The sequence below is a fragment of the Onychomys torridus genome, chromosome 17 (genome assembly GCF_903995425.1).
Source record: "Onychomys torridus chromosome 17, mOncTor1.1, whole genome shotgun sequence".
Lineage (NCBI taxonomy): Eukaryota > Metazoa > Chordata > Mammalia > Rodentia > Cricetidae > Onychomys > Onychomys torridus.
In genome coordinates, this window is record NC_050459.1 from 1,302,743 (window position 1) to 1,323,457 (window position 20,715).

At 44.7% G+C, this 20,715-nt stretch overlaps 1 protein-coding gene across 1 annotated transcript in view; it reads right to left on the reverse strand.

The window, feature by feature from the left end:
- Nucleotides 1-710: 710 nt before the first annotated feature.
- The window catches only part of Elavl1 (ELAV like RNA binding protein 1), a 41,332-nt gene continuing 21,327 nt past the window's right edge, over nucleotides 711-20,715 (reverse strand). The window contains exons 3-6 of the mRNA XM_036209536.1: nucleotides 14,759-14,862; nucleotides 10,039-10,192; nucleotides 4,932-5,157; nucleotides 711-1,116 (exon numbers count right to left, since the gene is read on the reverse strand). Coding sequence (XP_036065429.1) covers nucleotides 792-1,116; nucleotides 4,932-5,157; nucleotides 10,039-10,192; nucleotides 14,759-14,862 — 809 coding nt within the window. The 3' untranslated portion in view covers nucleotides 711-791. The remainder of the gene's footprint in view (nucleotides 1,117-4,931; nucleotides 5,158-10,038; nucleotides 10,193-14,758; nucleotides 14,863-20,715) is intronic.

The window sequence follows — 20,715 nt, forward strand, 5'->3', positions numbered from 1 at the left end:
CGGAGGAGTGGGACATCTTCAGGCATGCCTGGAGCTCAGGTCTGACTCTGGAATATACTGGAGCTGCCCTGAAACTCTTTGGTCCGTTCTCATTGGTGCCTGGGCTTATAAAACACCTTCGTGTCCTCTGGAGGGCCTGACCCAGGCCAACACGGGGAAGTCACCGGTCCCTGGTGAGGGCCCACACACAGAGTATGGGCCCTGCTGCTGCTCCTAACACCAGAGCCAGGACTGACTGGGCAGGAGGCAGCAGTGGGACCTGCTGGGGAGGGCAAATTTCCTGTCAGCTACAGCAGAAACTGCTTAAGATGGTGAAGCAGTTAAGAAAACACACTCCATCTGTCTAACATCTTTAGGTTAAAAACTAAACCTAAGAAGAAAAAAAAAAAGATTTTTGTTTTGTTTTAAATCTGGTCTGCGGAGACATCGAATGGAACAGGTGTTAGACAGTCTTACAAGTTAAAGCATGCTTCAGTTCCACCACCATCCAGAGGGACTGGTTAGTCAATGCAGTCTACTTAGGTTTCGGTTTAATATATACTTTAAAGGAAATAACTTAAGAAAACTTAAAATTGGTCTAACATTTGTGGGATTTCAAGCATTTGAACATGTTGGTTGCATCCCAGAGTATAAAAACCTTTTGCACTTCTCATTTAGACTAAGACAAACACTTGTGAAAATTGGCGCAAAATGAGTTGTACACTAACAAAAAAGTTTCAACTTCTTCACTCTTAATTATCTATTCCGTACAAAAAAAGAAAAAAGAAAAGGAAAAGAAAAGCATGAGCGAGTTATTTGTGGGACTTGTTGGTCTTGAAGGAAACCTGTAGAATTTTGTCCCCCAGGCGGTAGCCGTTCAGACTTGCTATGGCCATAGCAGCTTCTTCATAGTTTGTCATGGTCACAAAACCAAACCCTTTGCACTTGTTGGTGTTGAAATCACGAATCACTTTCACATTGGTGACTGCACCAAAGGGGCCAAACATCTGCCAGAGGATCCCCTCATCAGCGTCTTGCCCAAGGTTGTAGATGAAGATGCACCAGCCCGAGGAAGCATTGCCGGGGACATTGACACCAGAAATCCCACTCATGTGATCTACACCCATAGGGGAGAACCTAGCAAACAGAGAGCACACATTCAAGTCAAGGTTAAGGCCAGTAGTGTATCTGCACAGGCGGGGTAAGAGGAAGGAAGGACGGGCCAGGATGACCGGTACAGGGCTTTTGGGCTTCTTACTGCTCTTCACACTCAGCTCCTCTAAGCTACAGAAGCTCAAGGCTGGGGTACCCTGTGAGTCAAAATGACTTTAAAAAACAGCATGTATTAGCTGCATAAGATAACAATGTTCACTGTGACATTCTCACCTTTATTATCCTCTTGTCCCACCTTCCCTCAGATCCTGTCTGCTTCCCAAATAGCTCTTTCTACTTTCATTTTTTTTATCTGAATTTTGGACATAAGAGCAATATATACTGTCTGCACCTTTGAACAATTCTTGAAAGGAATCTAGTAAGACAGTGGTGGTGGGGAGAGATAAGACCCTGTTCTGTTAGGCTCTGACTCTGGTGCCCAGCTAGGGTCATCCGACAGCAGCAGTGCCTCCACTTCCCCTGCACTATGTGTGTGGCATACATGGGATCCATTCGATGTTTCTGTGGCTTTCTCCATTTTACTTTAGTTTTTATGATGTTGGGGAAGGAACTGAGGGTGAGCACTGAGCCACAAGCCCAATCCCATATCCCATTTATGAAATCCTAGGAGTCTCTTCCACATGCAGGTGGAAATACTCTTCAGGGATCTCTCACTGTCACTTTCTTTGAGGGAAACTCTTCACATCCCGTGTGTAAATGTGTATACATTAATCCACGTAGGGGAAGGAGGAAGCTTTTCCTCCCAAGGTTAGTCCTTTTTCATTGTTTTCTTGCCTTTTGTTTTTCTATATTTTTTTCCTCCCAAGACAGGGTTTCTCTGTGTAGCTTTGGTTGTCCTGGAACTCACACAGCTGACCAGGCTGGACTTGAACTCAGAAATCTACCTACCCTATGCCTCCTGAGTGCTGGGATTAATGGTGTGTACCACCACCTGTGGCTTTTGTCTCCTCCTCATTGTTATATTTCTTCCTGAGGGATCAAAGCCCAGGATTCTCTGAAGAGAGTACAATGCTGCACACAGCTAATACATGACATAATTATTCCTTCCCCCTAGCTCTGAGCTGGCTCAAACCACCTCACAAGGGCCAGGGCAAGCTAACGATACTGAGGCCTATGAACTCAGTAGACGGGAACAAGGATAGAGAAATATCAGCAACTTGATAAGCGCAGAGAGTTTTCCTCACAGTGACACATTCACCCCCTCCCCCCTTACTATTCCCTCCATTGTTCTATTTCTTTCTTTTTTGTTGTTGTTGTTTTTGTTTTTTTTCGAGACAGGGTTCTCTGTGTAGCTTTGCGCCTTTCCTGGATCTCCCTCTGTAGACCAGGTTGGCCTCGAACTCACAGAGATCCGCCTGCCTCTGCCTCCCGAGTGCTGGGATTAAAGGCGTGCACGACCACTGCCCAGCTGTTCTATTTCTTTAGGGCAACAAGGTGCCTTACTTACTCTACAGCTCATGCTAAGATGCATGAGTGCTACACCAGGTCTGGCCACAGTGAACTGTTAAAAAATGTGGATTAAAAAAATGTGGATGAAAACATGTCGATGTAGTAGTAAGGATTAAGGAGAATAAAAGAGGAAGCTCTGTTGCCCTCTTTAGGCATTTTCTGAGAAAAAAAAAATGGCTGAAGGGAATATTTAGGAATGTTTGAGGATATTATTATCTGTGTAGCTGCACAGCACAACATTACTTGCTCCCATGGCGACTTCACCTTCAATAAGGTAAAATGTCAGGGCTAATTTCAATGTGCTAAAAAAGAACTAAGATACAGTATTTGCTCTGATTTTAAAAACTGTATCAATTAGTTTCAACAGCCAGCAGTAAGATGTTGCAGTGGTCAGATGGCCTTCTGTGGTATTGACGTGGGTGGTAGGATGGTATCCAGGTGCCTGTGAGATACTAAGCTGAGCTGGTTTTCAATGAGAACTAGAAAGAGGAGATGACTATGGTTCCAAGTCACCTAGATTTTCATACAGCAACTACAGTAGGCCTACTATATCTATAGTTTCTCCATCTGCATTTCATTTTGTTGTGAATTTTTGAGACTATACGTAGATTTAGATGACCTGGAACTCACTATGTAGACCAGGCAGGCCTGCTTCAAACTCACAGAGATTCACCTGTTCTGTCTCCTGAGTGTTGGGGTCAAGTGCATGTCAGCACACCCAATTTTTTTTTTTTTCTTTTAATACGGCAGGGTTTAATGTAGCCCAAGCTGGACTCTCTGGCTCTCTATGTAACTAATGATAATCTTGAACTTCTGGTCCTCTTGCCTCCACCTTCCAAGTGCTAGAAGACAGGTTTGTACTAACACACCTAGTTTAGGTGGTTCTGGGAATGGAAACCAGGGATTCATACATACTAGGTAAGCACTCTTCCAAGCAAATGATGTCTTCAGCAACCACATCTGCAATTCAACCAATTTTAGATCAAGGAAGATATGGGGGAGGGGGGAAGATCCTTCCCTGCACCCCCCTCCCCCAATTTTCTACCTGTCTTAACCATGTATAGACTTTTTGGGTTACTACTGCCTGAACAGTATAATATACTGTTTCCATGGTAATCACAGAATATCAGGTATAAATCACATGGAGACCCAGAGATGAGCTAAAGAGATGTGTATAGGGATCAGTGCAAACACCACTCTATTTTATAGGTTGAACTTAAGCACTGGATGATTATGGAATGTGAGATAGGAGTATGAGGGGTGTCCTAGAACCTAATGAACACCGAAGAATGACTATATACTGAGAACTCCTAGGGTACTATTTTACTGTCTTAAAGATTCTCCCGCCTCAGCCTTCCCAGTCCTGGGATTTCAGACATGCATCTCTAGCCCAACAAGGGTCTCATTCACAGGAACTGTTCTTGTTTGCTAGACTTCTTGAAACTGAGAATTGAATTTTTTTTGGATGCAGATAACCAAAAATATCCATTTCCCTATCATCTCTGATAGAGACAGACTCTTGTCCTGACTGCCTGCTTTCTGCCCACCTGGGCCTCTCTTCCTTTCCTCATCTCTGCCACATACGTTTCCAACTCCTGACCTCTTCCTCCTTTCCTCCCTCACTGATATCCCCCTGGCCTGTGTCAATCTTCTCATGGTCCCCTTTCTTCCTGCTCCTCATTTCTGTGCCCAAACCCTACTCCTCTAGCATCCTTGGGTCTCGTTCCTGAGCAGCTCTCTCATGCTACTGTCTGATTACTTAGCTGGAACTGCTCTAACATCTTTAGACTCCTGAAATAGCTCAATTCTTTCCACATGCCTCCCCAGCTGTCTTTAAACCAGGAGGTAGAGGCAGACTAGCTTTGGAACTAGAGCCAGGCTGAGGACTCTATATGGCTATACTGTGAAAACAGCCTTCTCCAAGACAGCTTGTGTAGAAAGAGCAGGATCTACTCAGCCCCACTAGTTAAAACAAAGATATGATATCTACAGAGTAAAGGAGAAAATACCTTTATCCACCTAAGGCAAGCCCTTGCATATTTTGTTTTCCCTTAAGAAAGGATTTTGCTTTGTAGCCCAAGGTAGCCTTTAATTCTTGATCCTTCTGCCTATGTCTCCCCAGTGATGGAATTGCAGGTGTGAGCAACCATGCCCAATGCACAGACACACGTGAAATAGAGGTGAGGACAAAGCTAGGAAGATAGGATCAGTGTAGTATCCCTGGTATTTTTTCCTCTGAGCAGCCCTTCAGCACAGGGCTATGTATGTGTAGCTTGAAGGAGGGTAGCAGGCTACAAATAGCCCACCAGGATGTCAACATCTGGACCCACCTGAATCTCTGTGCCTGGTGGTGCACAGGGCCTCCAAACCGCCTAGCAGGCGAGTGGTACAGCTGCGAGAGGAGAGCCATATTTTTGTTCTGGTTGGGATTGGCTGCAAACTTCACTGTGATGGGCTCGGAGGAACCTGGGGGTTTATGACCATTGAAACTGGTAATTGCCTCTTCTGCTTCCGACCGTTTGTCAAACCGGATAAACGCAACCCCTCTGGACAAACCTTTTTAATAAATCAACAAAAATGGAGTTAGGGGGAAAACCTAAAAGACAGAGAAACAAAACAAAACTGAGATGCAAAAGTCAAGTCTATAGGCTGTGGTTCAAACTGGGCACCTACATAATCAAATAAACCCAAATCAAACCCAAATATGCAAATAAACAATAAAGAAAACAATGACTAATGGAAGATTAAGATTCGACTCTTTTGGGCTGAACCAATGACTCCCTGGGAGGAGGAAAAGAGTAAACTCTGTGCTTTGAAGAACATTCAGAAACGGGTGTGAGCTGCAAACACCAAAGAGTGTTAAGGGGCTCGAGTGACATTTCTCGAGTTCTGGATATGGTCTGGAAGACAGGCTACCCCAACCTGACTAAACATTTTCATTCACAAGACCAGCAAAGGCTAACGTGGATGGGGGTGATCCTTCTCTAGGCAGACATTTTTTCTTTTCTTTTTTTTTTTTTTGGTTTGAGATAGGGCTAGCCTCAAACTCACTATGTTGCCCATGATCTTGAACTCCTACTAATCTTGCTTCCCAAGGTATGTGTTACTATACCTAGTTTACATGTGCTAGGGACTCAACTCAGATTCTTCTGCATGCCAGGCAAGCACTCTACTAATGGTGCTTTATCCCTGGTTTAGGTAAAGGCCCTTTGAACAATTATGCCATATGAATCATCTATGTGCACAGTAGCCAGGGAACCTATGGATACTTTCTTCTCGGTTCAACGGCATTGCAAAACCCAAAAAAACTTAAAATGCACAACACGTACTGATTCAGATTCCACACCTAGCAATATGCCATGTGCTAGCAAGATTCTGGCACTTGAGCTCATTTCTAAATCGTAAGCCTGAAGGAACACCTGAAGACCAACCCTTGGCAGATGCTGTCTGTGTTTCCTCTTACACAGCAAAATTGACTACTTGGTTGATCCTGGAAAGCTGAACACTGACCTAACTTTAGGCAAAGTTGTGGTTTGTTGGCACAAGGTCAGCTTTAGAGTAACTGTCTTCTTAGACCTGTGACCAAGTGGAGGAAAAGCCTATGCCCAAGTGTGGTTTCTTTGGTTTTATGCAACTGCTTTCAAATAAAAACTACCTGAAAGAAAAATGGGATGGTATCTCATGTAGGATGTAATAAAATCAGTAAGTGCTTGATAAATTCATACTTCTAAAGATGGCTTTGTGATTTGGGCTTTACTTTTATTTTTAATTGAAAATATGTTTTTCATACAATAGTTTTATCATGGTTTCCCCTTCCTGTTCCCGCCTTCCCATCCATAACTCATGCCTTCTCTCATTTTAGAAAACAAACAAGGAAATAAAAACAAACAAACCAGAAAAGAACAAAAGTGTTATGAGACCAAAAAAGCTCCAAAAATACCACGGAGTTAGTTTTTAGTTGGCTGTCTATTCCGAGGCATAGGGCCTGCCCCTAAGTGTGGTTTGTATACCCAGTGAGACTCCACTAGGGAAAACACATTTTTCCTTTGTGAGATGACTCCTTGGTTAGGGATGGGAGATAATGTCCACTTCCCTCTCTCAGTGCCTAGAGATCACCCAGCTTGGACCTGTGCAGGCTCTGTGCACACTGCTGCCGTCTCTGAGTTCATGTGTGCCTCAGTCAGTCCTGCATTGTCTCGAAGGCACTGATTCCTCGGTGTCTTCCATCCCCAGTGGCTCCTACTGTGACTCCTCTTCACAAAGTTTCCTGAACTGGGCTTTATTTTTGCTAGTGTTTTCAGGGTTAATGACAGAGACTAAGAACTGGCATAAATTCTAGATGTGTGAACTAATCCAATTAACAATTATGAATAAAGAAACAAAAATAAAAATAAAAACTAGTTCTGACTATGGATATGAATACTGAAAAATATTTTAAAAGATTTATTTATTTTTATATGTGTGAGTGCTTTGCCTGTGTGTATGTAGAAGGCATCTGATACCCCCAAACTGAGTTGCAGATAGCTATGAGCTGCCATGTGGGTGCTGGGAACTGAACTGGGTCCTTTGGGTGAGTAGCAAGTACTCTTAACAAGCCATCTGTTCAGCTCCACATGAATCTTTTTGTTTGTTCGTTTTTTGAGACAGAGCTTCTCTGTGTAACAGCCCCAGCTGTCCTGCAACTTGCTCTATAGACTAGGTTGGCTTTGAATTTACAGAGACCAGCTTCCCTCTGAGACTAAAGGTGTGAGCAACCATCACAGGCTATGAGAAGATTCTTTAAAGAAGATCCCAGTTTTTCTTTTTAAAGGCAGGGTCCCACCATGCAGCCCTGAATGGCTTCAAATTCACTGAGATCCAGCTGCCTCTGCCTCCAGAGTTGGGATTAAGGCTTGTGTCACCTTATCTGGTTTTTGTTTATTGTTGTTTTAAACATTTATTCAGGAATTGTATGCATACACATACATGTAGGCAAAACACTCATACACATAAAATAAAAATGAATTTAAAAATAACTGTGGTGGTGGGAATGAGAATGGCTCCCACAGGCTCATATGTTTGAACATGTAGTCCCCAGAAGGTGGAACTATTTGGAAAGGATTAGGAGGTGTGACATTGTTCGAGGAGGGGTGTCACTGGGGGAAGGCCCTCTCCTTGCTTTGTGGTTGTGGATCACAATGTACTCTTCAAAACTCTTCTTTCCCTCTGTCATCATGAGCTCCAACCCTTTGAAATCATAAACCAGGGGTTGGGGATTTAGGTCAGTGGTAGAGCGCTTGCCTAGCAAGGCCAAGGCCCTGGGTTAAGTAACACCCACCCCCCACCCCCCGCCTCGGTACTGGGGATCAGACCTGGGACCTACTCATCTCATGTCTCATGGTATGCAGACTCTACCACAGGGCCATAGTCCCACCCCTGGTTTTCTGAACTTCAAGTACTTTTCATTTACAGAACTTAACACAAGTCTTCCTTTTCAATACCCTTCCTCCCCTGGCAATGTTGAGCCTCATAAAGTTCTAGCAAGATTAGCTTCCTACTCCAGCAGAAGCCCTGAGAGCAAGTAAGTATCGTTTTAGATGGCTTCATCTATGGAAGGAGGGGCTAGGGAAGAGAGGGGGGTCCTGCCATGTCCTTTCTTGCTTAGAGTGTGATGTCCTTTGCTAAAGTGGCTGAGAACAGCACTGAAAACCAAGGGAAAAGCATGAAATCACCCCAAGTTCATGGCTAATTAGGGAGAGGGGGTGATATTGTGGTGTATCTCTTGGACAAGGGAAAGAGATGAAGTCTACAACCAGATGAAGGAGTTGCCTGCTGAAACGATACTTTCTACAAAGTGGGCCTAACTATGCCAAAGAAGCAGAGGGGAGCCTCTAGGAAAAGTGGTATGTTCTTGGCTTCTGCTTCATTTCCCCACACCCAGCAATGCTGGGCACAACTGACATAGGAGCCATGTGCGATCTAGGGAAGAGGCTCAGGGAGAACCTGTGTTAGCTTGGTCACCCACTCTGGCCAGTGGCTCACTGCTTCTCTCAACAGGTACTTTAGAGACTACTGAAACTTTTAGTGCAAACTGGGGTTGGGAGTTCCTGCTAAGTAAATACTATTTTCCAATCTGCTGCCCATCCAGATCAAGGAGCACAATGGCGTGAGGAAACCTAGGCCTTTCTGGCAAAGACTGCTCAGAGTAGGTGTATATACTAGGCTATAGGCCACACTCAAACCCACTTTGGCATGCCAGCAACAGGTACCTGGGAAGCCTGCAGTGAGCCTGAACTTGAGACAAAGTGGAACATCAACCCTAATAAAGAGCATCACAAGTTTTTCCAAAGGGAAGGTGCCCCAAAGCGAGGAATTCTATGACAGTCACCCACAGCCAGGAAGTGTGGCACTAAGTCTATGGAGAACGTGAAGGGGAGAAAACAAACAAACAAACAAATCCACACAGGCCTTGCTTAGCCTCTAAACAGACTCTTCCTTTCTGGTACCAGTAAATTCCCATTCCTATCATGGAGACAATGAGTAATTATGTTCCCAACTTAAGCTATACTTGTCATTTGACTAGGAATGTTTTGGTTCCAAGAAGCAGACAGTTGGGTTGGGACACAGCCATGGGCATATATGGGAGTCCTCAGCATTTATGTCCAGTATCTCTACACACAGCTTGGCATCCAAGTCTACACTGATGGTCTGGGAGGGACCTGCCAAGTGGTCAGAAAGACAAGAGACAGGAATTCACTGCTTCTCTGGAGAGGAGCATCCCAATCATGAAGATTGAGGAAGCCATCTCAAACAGCCAATGGTGTTGCTTCAGGTCACTACAAGGTGGAGTCTTGGGACTTTTAAGAGGAGACATACTGACATCATGTATCCGTAGTAAGAACTCCAAGTGACATGTGAACAGCAAACTTTCCAACTATTCTCAGGCCAGCGAAAGCTATCTGGGTGTACAGAGAAGGTGCCAAAATTTTGATGTTTTTCCTACAAAATGCTAGCCTTATGCTGGGTGGCTGCTTTTTCTTTCTTTCTTTCTTTCTTTCTTTCTTTCTTTCTTTCTTTCTTTCTCTCTCTCTCTCTCTCTCTCTCTCTCTCTCTCTCTCTCTCTCTCTCTCTCTCTCTCTTTTTTGAGTCATGGTCTCACTATGTCACCCTGGTTGGCCTGGCACTTGCTATATAAATCAGGCAGATTATGAACTCAGATTCACCTGCTTTTTCTTCATGAGTGCTGGGATTAAAGGTATGCAACAATACCCCTATCTCCCAGGATTCTTTTAATGCCATCTCACTCCCCTAGCCCAATCAAATGAAAACTAAGGTCTTCTCATGTCCAATCTGCCCCCTTTTGGAGGCTAACTCATGATATCTCTCTATCTTCCCTAGAACACCCAGTCCTGGGCTCAGAGAGAAGCCTTTGCTGCCTATCCTAGCTCCTGTCTGTACCTGTGGTCTGATCCACAAGGACCCTGGAGTTGATGATTCTCCCAAACCGAGAGAACATGTCCTCCACATCCTTCTGAGTCATGGTCCTCGGGAGCCCGCTGATGTACAAGTTGGCATCTTTGATGACCTCTGAGCTTGGGCGAGCGTATGACACCTTAAAAACAAAACAAGTCAAAATTAGGACTGACATATGGCCAAAGCACCATAGGAAGGGACCAAAATTTGGTATTATGCAAAGCCAATGTTGTGGCAAGGAATATCTTGCAATGGTATTGTTCTGGCAGTTCACTACAGGCCAGCAGGGACCTCAGACACCTTTTGGCGTTTTCTCAGTTGGTCCTCAGCATCTCTAAGAAGCAGAACATTATTCCTGTTACACAAAGACAAAGCCACTGTAGGCCCGCAGAAGCTGGGATTCAAGTTCATATTGCCTGCTGAAAATAGGACCTATGTCCACACCTGCAAGGAACTTGTGGTATGGCACACAAAAGCTGAGAGTCCTCTTGGAAGGGCTTTAACAACTTCTGTCAACAAGTAAGATACTACAAAAGCTCAGATAAGAATGCTGCACTGAGGGGGCCTGGTGATCAGCATTCAAATGCTTGTGGTGTTAGTGCCTGTGTTGGGAGAAAGAAAGGGAAGCCCCAAAGACAACAGCAAGGAAAGGTTTTGGGTGCTTTCCCTGGTAGACACACTACAGGTAGTAGAAATCTCAAAGACCAGGGACACCCAAAGCTGTCCCTGATGAAATAATATGGTTAGCAGGAGGCCTTTCTGCATGAAGAGAGGTAGCCTAGCAGGATGGGACCCAAAGCTGAGCCAGGAAGCTGGGTACAGAGTTGGGTGCATGTGTGAGAACCAAGTGCTCTAGAAATAGGGTGGATGGTGGGTGGGGGACAAGAACTCAGATCTGTGTATTGAAGGCACAAAACTGCTTATTAAAAATGGTAAGGAGCTAACAACCTCTTGGGCAACACGAGAACTATTAGGGAGCTGGGGAGCAGTCTTTGAGGAAATGGAGTTGTGTACAGTGGATGCTTCCCTATCTGTTTTCAGGCCTTGAGTACCAAGGTCCAACCTGTAGAGCAAGAGCTCTGTGGATACATGGCCACTCCATAATCTAAATCAGGGGTTAACACACACATGTGACTGGTTCTGCCTTGGTCCACAGCCTCCTCACCTTCTCTCTTCATAGAGGCCCAAAGTGTTCATGGCTACACCCTGCATCAACACCCTGCAGACTACCCATTCACTCCTGCCCAAGGGTAAGTACTCACAACTAAGGACTTCCAACTTTACAAAAGGTCTTGGTGAAAACCACCAAATTTTGGGCAGAACAGCTCAAAAAAGAATGTAGCCTCCCCACCACCAGGGCTGCCAGCTCTTCCAGGCTTTCCCGAGATTAGGCTGGACCAGCAGGGAGCTGCCATCCAGGACCAGCCTGTATGCTTAGGCTGCATACAGAACCATTTTCTCAGCTTCTAATGAAGGACACAGAGACACAGGCATTCTTAAATTGTGACTGAGCGGCACCAGTAGGGCAGAGCTCAGGACTAGCACTGTCTGTACTTTTCAGAGCCAAATGACGAGGAAAACTTCAATGCTAATGTTGGACAGGACCACAAGAACTGTTTGCCCTTTCTCTTTAGGCACTGCCAAGTTCAAAGTCAAAATTGAGTCAATGGAGCTGCACTAGGGCATCTGGCACTGTTATGTGTACACGGACCCTTTGAGTATCCTTGGGCACACCATGAAGACCCTGTAAGTTCTCAACAACACTTTTTTTTTCTTTTTTTTTTTTTTAGCATCAATCCAGTACTTTCCTATCCTCATCTTGAGAAATCTATGAGTGGCTGAAACATATATCTTTATATCTACCTACCTACCTACCTACCTACCTCTCCCTTTTGCCTCTCTCTCCCCCCCCCCCCCCCCCCCTTTGCCCAATTCAAATTCACATGGTGAAATCCTAACCCTCAGGATCATAGAACGTGTCCTGGTTTGCATACAAACTTAGTTAATACAAAGGGACACATGGGAGGCTGGGCCCCTAGTCTGATATAATTGTATCCTTACAGAAAGGGAAAATCTGGACCCAGGCACATCCACACAGGTACAATGTCATGTAGAGATGGAGGACTATAGTGAATATGTGGATGCTTCTATAATGCAAGAAATGTCATGGATTGCCAATAACTGTTAGAATTTAGAGAAGCTTGTGAAGGACCCTTTTTCAGGGCCCCTGGAAAACACCAACTAACCTCCTTGTTCCAAGACTTCAGAGCAGTAAAATGGTTTCTCTTATTTAGGACATCTGGTCTAAGCAAACTTACAACTTCTCTGAGTAAGTGATTAGCACAGACCTCTGTTATCTACTTAGTGCACAGTTCACTTTGTTCCTGTACTACATGTACTACATTTACCACAGGTTCACAAACTGTATTTTTATTCAGTTAACTCCATGACAGTAAACGCGGATGATCACTGTTTCCTTCAGCACCGAAACAGTCAGGGGGAATAGTGACATTCAGTGAACACCTGCTGAATGACTCAATCACGATCTCTAGTGATAAGAAGGCATGCAATGAATCCCAGTGCTCCAGAGATGGGGGCGGTGGGTAACAAGTTCAAGATCAGTATGGGCTATACAGAGAAATCCTGTCTCAAAAATCAAATAAACAACAAAACCCCAAAAACCTACAACAGGCGACCAAAATGAATGTTCAATTTCCTCAGACATCTGTGCTGTAACTTAAGTTCCAGGCACTTATCTTCCACCATGTGCTGGGAAGCTGCTAACCTGGTGTTAAATGCCAGGTGCCAAAGCATCCAGTTTCAAGCCCTGGCCTTTGCCCCTCCTTCTTGCCCTCTGGCACATGCTGGGAAAACCATTTCACTTACTGGGGGAAAGAAAAAAAAAGTCAGCTTCTCATTCTAAACTGGGCCTCATACTCTTATGGTGCTGTGGTGAGGACCCTGAGATGCCATGTGGAAGGATCTGGCCCTCAATCCTCCTGTTAAGTGTGAGTTGTGTGAATCACACAGCCCTGGCAGGCCTGTGGAGCCTGATCAGTCCGTTTTCTCACTATTGTTGCCAGGCTGCCACGGAGAAGATGGTTAGCCATAGAGGAGCAAAACCCTTCACTCTGACTTCTGCAACCAGAGTACAACATCAGGACCAATGAGAACACAAGCAATAATTTAGCCATGAAGAGCTGTGATTTGCAGCTGGTCAGATGTGCATGTATGTAAAGCCTTCAAAAAAGACCCACCTGCAGAGGCAGAAGCAAGGTTTTAGCTTTAGGGACAGAATATGCCTAGCTTCTGGGTCTCTTTCAGTACAGCTGCTCTTGCTTGGTGCCCCACCCATCAATGACACACATAGCACCTACAGGTCCTGAGTCTGGAATACCCTTGTATCCCATTCTGGCTAGGTTAAGGCTTTTCCTCCAGATTAACAATGAACATCCTGAAGAGCCTCATATAGCACAGCCTGAGTGGCAGGTAGGAACCTGCTGATACAGGCTCCCTCAGTCCAACCTGGGCTGTCATATGGGACCTTGGGTTGATGTTAATATGCATCATAGCATTTGGGACAGGCCACAGAAGTCCAGACACTAGCACAGTGGGTCTGGGTTTTTTACCTATACTTATATAATAATATGTCTGGTCTTTATCCTGGCTTCCTCATGGGAAACTTCTAAACTATTTAGTTTGTTATTCAGAATCCTATGGCTTACATCTGGATTTATGCTAGATGATGGAAGAGGATGAAGGCCAAGTCATCAGAAAGACCATGTCAGTGGCTACAAGGTTAGGACTTTGAGTCATACAGTATCGAGTCACCTTTGTATGCTGGAGTAGGTGGAGGGGGAATAAATGATGCTTATAATGCTATTATGACAATAACTATGCCAGCCACATATATAGAATAAGACCTCCATAGAAACTAAAGACATTGATGCACAATGAAATAGTTTTCATCATCACCGCATTGCCATGGGAAAAGAGAATGTACCCTGACTAAGGCAGGGACAGGAGTGTTCTAATGTACTGTGTCTCTCTGCTTAGTGGGTCCTGACTTTAGGCATAGCATAACAGGAACTATCTGGGAACCATTTTAGTGGCTTATGATCTGAAGGGGTCAAGGGGGCTCCAAAATTTCAGCCAGCTGTATCAGAACTGAACTGCACCTGGCATGAAAGAAGGACAGCATTATTGGGAATAAGGCTCTTAAATTTGTGGGGCGGTGTGGTGACCCTGAGTGGTTGTTGTCAGAATTGTGAGACATCACTTGGTATCATGCTGTGTGTGAGATGAACCCACAACTGTATCATACTACATGGACATATCTTCCTTGAACTCACAAAGGGCAGGAGTTCAACTGGGGGCTCAGAAAAGATCTGCTTGGTGAAGAAGTATCCTCTGAAGACAAAGGGCTCTAGAGAACACTGAGGAGCTGTTAACAGGAATCTGGCAGTGTGGTCTCAAGGATGACAAAGGAGAAATTCAGGCTGAGGGTCATCATGCCTGTCTACAAGGGGACCTAAGGGATGCCATGGGCTAGGGGTGAGAATTAACTCAGTATATACTCCCTTCCTATAGTGAGGCTGAAGAGGGATAAATGTACATGGACTCCCCAAGATGCTCTAGAAGCACCAGGCCTCAGAATGACTCCTGTTCAGCGCAGGAACGGACGAGGTGGGATCACATCTCTTACCTTAATGGTTTTCGACTGGAGTCTCAAGCCATTCAGCGTGCTGATTGCTCTCTCTGCATCCTTTGCAGTCACATAGTTCACAAAGCCGTACCCCAAGCTATGTCCTGTGGAGAGAACATGACATTGTAAACTAGTTGTCAGTGAGCAGTGAAGGGGAGACACAAGGGCAAGGTGAGAAGAAGAGAAGACAATGTAACAGCAAAATTCCAAGGGAGGTACTCTGGGTAACTACTGTTGAGACCATGGCAAACTTTTTTATCTTTGCAACTAACAAAGGTAACCTGCAATTAAGTTACTTAAAAACTGGGCCAGTGAGAAGGTTTGGCCAGTAAAGGGCTTGCTGCCAAGCCTGATGACCTGGGTTCAATCCCTGAAACTCACACAGTAGAAGAACTGCATTAAAATATCCTTTTACCTCCAAATGTGAGCTATGGTGCATGAGCATACACACAAAACAGATAAATTGTTTCTTAAAAAATAGTAATAATACGTTACTGACTGCATCCTGTGAACTGCTGCTCAGCAGTCCCAAAGGTGCTGGCTGCATTACGGGGCCTGACAGATGAGGAGCCAATGGCCATGGCCAGAGCCTGTTGATTCTCTGAAACCAAAATTGCCAGAGTGGGAAGGCCTGCTGGGCTCTAGCACCGTCTGGTACAGGTTCCCTTTCTTTCCTGAGTCTGGGGAAACTGGATCTAGTGGAAGGATGGGAGAAACTAAACTAAGAGCGTCCTAAACTTGCTAAGTGGCCCTGGTCACAGGTTCACAACCCTCGCCCAACTTCCTCAGCTTCTCCTGTCTACTCTAACAATGTCCTAAGTATAAATCTGGAGATGAGAGGCGAGATCATGAAAGCAGAAAAGGATCCCAATGTCCTCTTTGTGAAACATTTAGGACAGGAAGAAGCATCTATCTACCTGTCTACCCGGGGAGGGCATGGCATGTAGGGAGAGGCCCAGGAAGATGAAGCTACTAGAGTGATAGTCAGGAAGGAGCCTTAGAGGATGCCTAGCCATGACCTCTTACTGAGGGAGACTGGAACTTGACTCACATCCTGCCAGCTCATGCAGGATGCAGGCACTTACTTCATTCTGTTCGGGATCTGAGAGAGCTACTTTAAGACAAGCCCATTGGATGCAAAGACCTCTGTGTTGTGAGTCTGTTACAATTAGAACCTAGGAAGCCACCCCCTCCGCTCATAACAAGACCTGAACCAAGTAGAGAACCTAATGCGTGCTTAACTGTTTTTAGTTTTATTGGTACTTTCTAATACTCATTTAAAAATCATTTTACTATATATGTACATTCATATGCACCCATGTCACAGCCAAGTATACGGGATATAAACACATTTCAAGAATCAGATTTTTCCTTCCACCATGTTGGTCCCAGGCACAGAACTGAGGCTGTCATGGTTGGTGGCAAGCACTTTTACCTCCTGAGCCTACCACCAATCTACCTGGTTCCTCAGATACTGCATCTTTTAATGCCATTTTAAATTTACGGAAAAACTAAACAAAGTAAGAGTTCCCAACTCACCCTTAGCCTCCTCTATCATCAGGAATATCTTCCATTACCATGGCATATTCTGGATAGGAAGTGAACCAATACTTGTTTAATGTAACTCTTCACACTTGACTCCCAGGTCCTCAGTTTTCAATGAGCCCCCTCGTTCTCCTTTAAGTCAAAAATTTCACATATGGGGTTGGAGATGGCTCAGTGGTTAAGACCCACATGGCAGCTCACAAGTGTCTGTAACTCCTATTCCAGGGGAGCTAACACTTTCACACAGACATAAGATGCAAGCAACAAAACAAAACAAAACACCCCACTAATGCACACAAAATAAATATAAGTGTGTTGACAAATCTTACCTATCCCCACCCCTCCAACTCCTCCCCATCCCCTTTACCTACTATCTATATGCTCAATTAAAAAAAACAAAAACAAACAAAAAACCCTACAAACGACTAATTCCACTTAATGCTGCATGAGTGAAGTACCATCTATTGAAGCAGGGTAGCCCCATAAGGAGTTGCAACCCCAAAGGAAATTGACTCTCCTTCCCCCAGGAATAATGAGTGTTAATTACTTCCTAGCTAGGGGCAAAACTCCATGAGCCCCTCCTGCTATCTGCCATCCATGCTGCTTTGTTCTTGTGTATGTCTTGTGCACACAGTCACAGCCACTTTGAGTCAATTGTGCAACAGCAGCACAAACACTGCATGCATGCATAACAGACCACGTTATGTTTGGATTTAAAGCTTTGTTCCCATCCTTGTGAACTCATCCTTGCTAACATTAACTGGGCATTAAACCTGTGGCTATGTCCTAGGCCTCAGGGGAGATCTTAAAAACTGTTTCCTGTTGCTTAAGACACACTTGCATATCTCATCAAACATGAAGTTGAGCTAGTGTCTCCCTGAAATCTTTACCCCTATTGACTTAGCATTCATGGTACTGGAAGGTACTCTGCATCAATCTAGCTGTAAACCCAGTGACCTACAATGATGACCTGCTGCAAGACATGCTGTACAACAGTGGCACAAATGTGGGAGTAACTAACAACTTTGACTGGATTTAAGACCCACTCCATGAGATGGAACCCAGACCTGATATTGCTTGAATGGCCAAGAACCCAAGACTGGACAGGACATGAGCCTGGGGAAAACCAAATACTATTGTTCTGCTAAAGAAACAGCAATACAATGATTCCTAATGATATTCTGCTAAATATATATATATCAGTGCTTCACTCAGACATCATCAAAGAAACTTCCTCTTGGAATAATGAAGAATTAACACAGAGATCAACAAGTGGACAATGTACAGCGTGAGAGACTTTGGAGCACTCAGTCTTAGATGGGATGTCTCCATTAAATTCCCCCCCTTGAAGCTTAGGAAGCTATGCAAAAGAGGAGGTGGAAAGATTAAGAGCCAAAGGGGATGGAAGACTCCAAGGAAGCAGGGTCCTCCAGACACAAGACTGAACATATGAACTCATGGAGACTACAGTAGCATACACAAGGTCTATGTAGATTCAAGCCAGATTCAGGGGAGTGGGTGGTGGCTGGTCTCACCACTGAGAGTGGGAAGTGTTGTTCATGGGATCCCATCCCTAACAAAGAAGCTATTTGCAACTGATGCTTGCAAAGGAAAAATTAGTTTTCTCTAATGGAGTCTCACTGGGTATATTAACAACACTACAGGGCAGGCCCCATGCCCAGGATTAGTTTGCCAACACAAAATGAACTGTTTTTTAGCAGACTTTTTGTCTCTTTGCTTTGTTTGGGCATTTTTGTCATACTGGTCTTTTGCTTGTATTTGGGTTTCTATTTTGGGGGGGGGGCCTTTTGTGTTTGTTTTTAAAAAGAAAGAGAAAGAAATGGCATAGAGTTGGGTGGGTGGGTAGGATCTGGGAGGAACTAGAGAAGGGGAAAAAGTATTATCAAAATTAAAAAAGCAAAACAAAATAATCCTCACCCAACCTTGTTCCCTAGGTTCTTATTTTTATACCCACAGATCAGTGTCTCTCTCACCTCTCGTCAGAGCTCTTTTCTGCAGCAGACAATAATCAATGCAAAGACCCACAACTGGTTGACTCGCACAGAATAAGAGACTGAAATGGCCAACACTTCTTTGAGACAGATCTCTCATTGAACCTGGAGTTTACTGATTTAGATAGGCAGACTGGTTGGCAAATGAGCTTCAGGGATCCACCTATCTCCCTTCCCACTCCAAGCTCCAACACTGAGATTACAGGAAACTTTTTTTTCTTTAAACATTTATTTACTTATTATGTATGCAGGGTTCTGCCTGCATATATGCCTGCATGCCAGAAGAGGGCACCAGATCTCATTATAGATAGTTGTGGTTGCTGGGAATTGAACTCAGGACCTCTGGAAGAGCAGTAAGTACTCTTAACCTCTGTGTCATTTTTTTCCAGCCCGATTACAGGGACTTTTTATGTGGAGATCCTGACTCTTCATCCCAAATCAGGTCCTCAAGCCTGCATAGTAGGCACTTTTAAACAGCTATCTCCAGCCCCTTGTTTCCTATTTCTAACAAAGAACTCCTACAGACTTGGCATTATAGCTCTAGACGAAGTGAGCAGCCACAGCAGGAAGGGCTGTGGGACTAGAAATACCCAGTAGTCACACTGCAGAATATTACCAATGCTAAGTTGGGGACACAAGGATATCCATAAAAGGTCCAACCGTACTATATCAGGGCCATACATCTCTACCCATCTCTTCTGAAGAGTGGCTAGGCTATTGTACCTCTAAGCAACTGCTGTTTAATGTTTCTCTACCAATCCCCTACTGTGCTCAAGCAACACAGCCCATCTGATTTACCCTGACCCCAGGAATGGAGAATTTGTTTTTCCTTTTGTAGGAACCACTGCTTTTGGGTTTTGTGTAGGGGTAGCCATCCCAGCATTGGCCTGGAAGTTCCAACCCCCATTGAGGCTTCAGTAATGATCACGCCCACAAGGCGGGGCAGAGGAGGGAGCGGAAGACCGAGGAGCAAGAGGAGGTGGCTCTCTTGGTTCCGGGACGCTGGAGGTAGACCGAGCAGAGTTCTCTAGAGAACACCGCCGGACTGCCCTATACCTTTGCCAGACCCTGCAACCTACCCCTTCATTTGTAAGTTACCCCACAAAATAAACCTCCCTTTTAACTACGTGGAGTGGCCTTAATAATTTCACCAATAGTTTTGTTTTTTTTTTCCTCTATTCATGAGGCTCGACCACTTGTCTCTTTTACCATCAGCTCTTCTGACACAGTATTTGTGGCATAGGGGTAGTAAGATTGCAGAGGAGCCTTAGTACAGACAGCATCGACTAGACAGCTGGTAGGAGGTATCAAGAGAGGGTGAGGAAGTGGTTCCCAAGTGACGGTTTGTGTGTATAGCAGTAGGACATCTAGACTCTAAGATCTTCCTTCAGCCTGGGACTCAAGATACTGGAAGGCTCATTCCTGCTGCTTCTGTTGAGTAGGACCTAAGAGCCTTATAGGGTTCTGTCTTTCTTTGGCGAGAAGAGAGATCAGACTGAGAGAAACCTAAGGGCTGGGGAACAGTAGCGGGGATAACAAAGATTCTAGATAGGCTTTTGGGAACTTGAGTAGGAGGTCCAGCCTAGAGGCAAGGTCAGATGGCTAAGGTTCTGCTGATGGGATAATAGTATAGGCAAAAGGGGAAGGGAATAGGAAGGGGGTAATAGATATGGAGAATAAAGACTAAACAAATCATGCCTCTAAGATCTGAGAATGTCCCAGAGGCTGGTTTACCCCCATCCCACTTTTAACTGCAGGAACACAATTATGCCACCTGTTTTCTAACAGACCCAGCATCAGCATCACTCTCCAAAAAGTTAAAATACAGATGGTCCAACTCTCAGAGTAGCTGATCTGGTGTCTGGGTCGTTTGCATTTCTCCAAGTTCCCAGATGCTACTGAGGATCAGAGGACAGCCTTTGGGGGTCTGCTGCATTGGAGGAACCTCCACATGGAATACCATGTATGTTATCTTGTTAAGTATTTCCTGGTACACTTGGGCCAGTATCTTGCATTTCCAAACATATTTTTCTGTTCAGGTAAGAGTTATGACTGAAAAGATGATGCCTCAGCTGTCTTGCCTTATCCTTTGTGCTTCTAGGAACTGGAGCTGAAGATATGTACATGAGAGGTGAGGACTCTTGTGCAGTGTGGGGACTGTGAACTTTTTCTTTGAAGGTTCATAGGGGCTCCAGAGAGGACTTCACTAAGAGACACAGGGCATGGGTGACAGAGGGAAGGAATCTGGTAGTAAGAAAGGAATAGTAAAGGAACCAAAGGAAAGGGAAGAGGCAAAGGACAAGAAGGGTGTTTTACATAAAATAGAAAGGTGGCCAACAAGCAGATGGAGATGATAGGCTTCACTAGAAATGCAGGTCAACACACAATCCAACATCACTT